General features: G+C 50.6%; 1 protein-coding gene across 2 annotated transcripts in view; it reads left to right on the top strand.

Annotated features, from left to right (window-relative positions):
• The window catches only part of CCHCR1 (coiled-coil alpha-helical rod protein 1), a 15,800-nt gene that overhangs the window by 6,316 nt on the left and 5,275 nt on the right, over nucleotides 1-4,209 (top strand). For both annotated transcript variants that reach the window (XM_023512943.1, XM_023512942.1), the window contains 6 exons: nucleotides 790-953; nucleotides 1,054-1,189; nucleotides 1,365-1,475; nucleotides 2,015-2,164; nucleotides 2,662-2,772; nucleotides 2,856-2,962. In XM_023512943.1, coding sequence (XP_023368711.1) covers nucleotides 790-953; nucleotides 1,054-1,189; nucleotides 1,365-1,475; nucleotides 2,015-2,164; nucleotides 2,662-2,772; nucleotides 2,856-2,962 — 779 coding nt within the window. The remainder of the gene's footprint in view (nucleotides 1-789; nucleotides 954-1,053; nucleotides 1,190-1,364; nucleotides 1,476-2,014; nucleotides 2,165-2,661; nucleotides 2,773-2,855; nucleotides 2,963-4,209) is intronic.

Raw genomic sequence — 4,209 nt, 5'->3', positions numbered from 1 at the left:
GCCTCCCAAGTAGCTGGGACCACAGGCGCCCGCCACAACGCCCGGCTATTTTTTGGTTGCAGCCATCATTGTTGTTTGGCGGGTCCGGGCTGGGGCATCTGGCTCTTGATAGACTCCCTGTGGTTGGAGCTCAGGAGCAGTGAGAGAGTCATGGAGGGTGAGCTCAAGAAGTGGGCAGAGGACCAGGCGTGGTGGCTCACACCTGTAATCCTAGTACTCTGGGAGGCCAAGGCAGGTGGATTGCTTGAGCTCACGAGTTCCACACAGCCTGAGCAAAAGCAAGACCCCATCTCTACTAAAAATAGAAAAACTGAGGCAAGAGGATTGCTTGAGCCCTAGTTGGAGGTTGCTGTGAACAATGATACCATGGCACTCTACCCAGGGTGACAGCTTGAGACTGTCTCAAAAAAAAAAAAAAGAAGAAGAAGAAAGAACAGAGGCCTGGTCACCAGGCTCCACAGGTGTAAGGAAATGTCTGGATTTTGTTCTCAGTTAGCCACTGACGGTTTTTGAAGACTAGCTAGGAGATGGTTGCCGTTGTCCAGGCAGGAGGTAAGGGTGACTTACCTTGGGTTGGTGACAGTGGAGGTGGAGAGACAGAGGGAGGTGAAGATATGTTTCTGGGTAGGCCTGCTGAAGGGTTGGAGGATATCTGGGGAAAGCGAGGTGCCAGGGATAGTCTCTTCTTTCCATGTGCAATCAGTAGGACCATTCTTTAGGTAGGGAAGGGACCAAGTTTGTGAGGGGAGGGTTGAAAGGCTCCTACTGAGCACTGTCTTCTCTCCACAGCTGTCCTCTTTGACACAGGCTCACCAGGAGGCTCTTTCCATTTTGAACAACAAGGCCGAGGGCTTGGAGAAGTCTCTGAGTAGTCTGGAAACCAGGCGGGCAGGGGAAGTGAAGGAGCTGGCTGTGGCCCAGGGGGAGGCCGAGCAGCTGCGGAAGCAGCTGAGGTAAGTGGCAGTGGGCACGAAAGAGGGGTCCAGAAGTTGGTTGTGTGGCAGGTCTCTAGGCACCCCACAGACAGTTGTCTTGTTCCTACCCCAACCCTAGCAAGACCCAAGAAGACTTGGAGGCACAGGTGACCCTGGTTGAGAATCTAAGAAAATATGTGGGGGAACAATTTCCTACCAAGGGCCACAGTCAGGCATGGGAACCAGAGCGACAGGAGCTTCTGAAAACTGTACAGGTGAGAGAGTACAGGGGTACATCTGTGTAGGGGCCGTGAGATGTGTGCCTTGGGGATCAGGTTGGGGGATGGGGTGGCCACTGGAGGAGAATATGGGGTACAGTCCCCAGGAAGGAAGGCAGTGCCTGAGGCAGGAATGGAGGCCCTACAGAGGGGCTGCTTCCCCCACACGCAGCACTTGCAGGAGGACCGGGACGGCCTGCACTCCACTGCTGAGCTGCTGCAGGTGCGGGTGCAGAGCCTCACACACATCCTCGCCCTGCAGGAGGAGGAGCTGAACAGGAAGGTAGGACTCCTCCCCTCACCCCCCCAGATCCACTCAGCCTCTGCTGGACCCTATCCCTGCTCTCCCTCCCGGTGTGCAGTAGAGGTCAGTCTGCCCCACAACCTGCCCAAATCTTTTCTTTTTTTTTTTTTTTGAGATAGAGTATCACTTTGTCACCCAGGCTAGAATGCCATAGCTTCAGCCTACTTCACAGCAACGTCAGACTCCTGGACTCTGGTGATCCTCCTGCCTCAGCTTCTTGAATAGCTGGGATCAGAGGTGGCCATCACCACACCTGGCTAATTTTTCTGTTTTTAGTAGAGATGGGGTCCCACTGTTGCTCAGGCTGGTCTCAAATTCCTGAGTTCAGCAATTCTCCCGCAGTCTCCCAGAGTGCCAGGATTATAAATGTGAGCCACAGTGCTGGCCTGCATCTTTTCTTTCTGAACTCTTTTTCCTGCTCTGTCTCCTATTGCTCAGGCAGGACAAAGAAGAAACAAACATGCCTTCTTCTACTCCCCCAGGATCTCACACTTTCCTCCCCTTCCTTCCACCCTCAGGTTCAACCTTCAGATTCCTTGAAACCAGAGTTTACCAGAAAATGGCAGTCATTGCTGAACCGCTGGCGAGAGAAGGTGTTTGCCCTCATGGTGCAGCTTAAGACCCAGGAGCTGGAGCACAGGGACTCTGTTAAGCAGCTGAAGGGACAGGTTGCTGCACTCTCTTTTCTTCCTATGTTCTGCCCACATGCATCCAATTCCTTGCTCCTTCCATAAGAATGGTATTCATTCAGAAAATATTTATTACCTGGTTACCACCTTAAACAAAACAGACAAGTCCCTGCTCTCATGGAGTTTGTATTCTAGAGCTGAAACACAAAAATGTACAAGTGAACAGATAATGTCAAATAATTGTATATGCTGTAAAGAAAAATTCTGACACAGACTGAGAGTGGATCTGCCTCAGCTAAGATGGTTAGGGACAGCCTGAGGAGGTGACAGCAGCATCTGAGGGTAGGTGGCATAGGTGTGGGCACATGGAAAGTGCTTCTGGAAGGAACATTGAAACCAGACTCCATTCTCAGGAACCTAAGCTTCTATCTTCCTGTATGCCATTCTGCAAGACCTCTGCACCTGACCCTTCACTCCCTGAGCCCTCCTCAACTTCCACTCTGGAGATCCCTGCCCAGCTTCTTCTCTTTCCCCAGTTGGCAGAGCTCCAGGAGCAAGTGACAGCCCAGAGCCAGGAGCAGGCCATCCTGCAGCGCTCCCTTCAGGACAGAGCCACAGAGGTGGAGGTGGAGCGGATGGGTGCTAAGGTCTGTGTGTGAGCCAGGCAGAGATTCAGTGAGGGCAGCTGGTCCTTAGGAAAGGACCCTGTCCTTCACCACATCCTCCCCAGGCCCTGCAGATGGACCTGAGCCGTGCCCAGGAGGCCAGGCGCCGATGTCAGCAACAGACAGCCGTGGCCGAGGAGCAGCTAAAGCTTGTGGCCAATGCTGTCAGCAGGTATCTAGGGAGGAGGGATGGGTGGAATAATATTTCTGCTCTATACTTCCTGGGCACTTTGTAGTTAAGGAATAAGGAGGGGCTAGGTATGGTGTCTCACACCTGTAATCCTAGCGCTCTGGGAGGCTGAGGCAGGAGAATTGCTTGAACCTAGGAGTTTGAGACCAGCCTTGGGAGTAGTGTCTGTCTCTACAAAAAACAAAAACATTAGCCAGGCATGGTGGCAGGCACCTATAATTCCACTTACTTGGGGGAGGAGTATCATTTGAGCCAGTGAGTTTGAGGTAGCTGTGAACTAGGCTGACACCCCTGCACTCTACCCTGGGTAACAGAGTGAGACCCTGTCTCCAAAAAAAAAAAAAGAACAAAAGAACCAGAAGGGACTGGCAAGCTGATCACTGGAAGATGATAGAGGACTGGATGTATTTAGCCCTGTGAAAGTTTCTGAGTGTGTTTTTTCCTGGAGCAGTCCCTTCCATGTTCACACTGTGATCACTTGTTAAGAATTCCTGCTGCATGTTGGGCTGGAGGTAAGGCTGTACTTCCTCCTGCAGTTGGGTCTAGTAGCATCTTGAGCTAAATAGAACACATGGGAGGCTGGGTGTGGTGGCTCATGCCTGTAATCCTAGCACTTGGGAGGCTGAGGCAGGTGGATTGCCTGAACTCACAGATTTAAGACCAGCCTGAGCCAGAGTGACACCTTGTCTCTGAAAATAACCAGGCGTTGTTGTGGGCCCCATAGTCTCAGCTACTCAGGAGGCTGAGGCAAGAGAATCGCTTGAGCCCAAGAGTTTGAGGTTGCTGTGACACCACAGCACTCTACCAAGGGTGGCAAAGTGAGGTTCTGTCTGGAAAAAAAAAAATAGAACACATGGGAGGGTCTTTACCTTCAGAAATGTTCAGGATGGGAACTGTGGATACTTGATCTTCTTCATTTCTTTCTCTAGTAAAATTTACAGGCATGCCCTCTTGGAAAATATTTTACTCTATTTAAAGCAATATATTTACTTGCTTACTAGATATTTCATCCAAAATGTCAGTTGTCTTCTAAATCAATTGCGAGCCACTTGGTGTCTGTCATACCAACTTCCTAGTTTTTCATCACTGATAATTGTTATATAACCTTTAGAAAGACCTCTAAGGAAAAACCAAAGCTTCCTAGTGCTGGTGATGACCTCTCCTTAGCCTTGAACATCGAGGTACCTGGGCAGGTCATTGGTGTAGAGTTCTTTTTTTTTTTTTTTTGA

This window comes from Otolemur garnettii, unplaced genomic scaffold, assembly GCF_000181295.1.
Source record: "Otolemur garnettii isolate 467f Iridium unplaced genomic scaffold, OtoGar3 scaffold00031, whole genome shotgun sequence".
Lineage (NCBI taxonomy): Eukaryota > Metazoa > Chordata > Mammalia > Primates > Galagidae > Otolemur > Otolemur garnettii.
The sequence above is the reverse complement of the archived record's forward strand: the minus strand, read 5'-3'. Positions and strand labels throughout refer to the sequence as shown.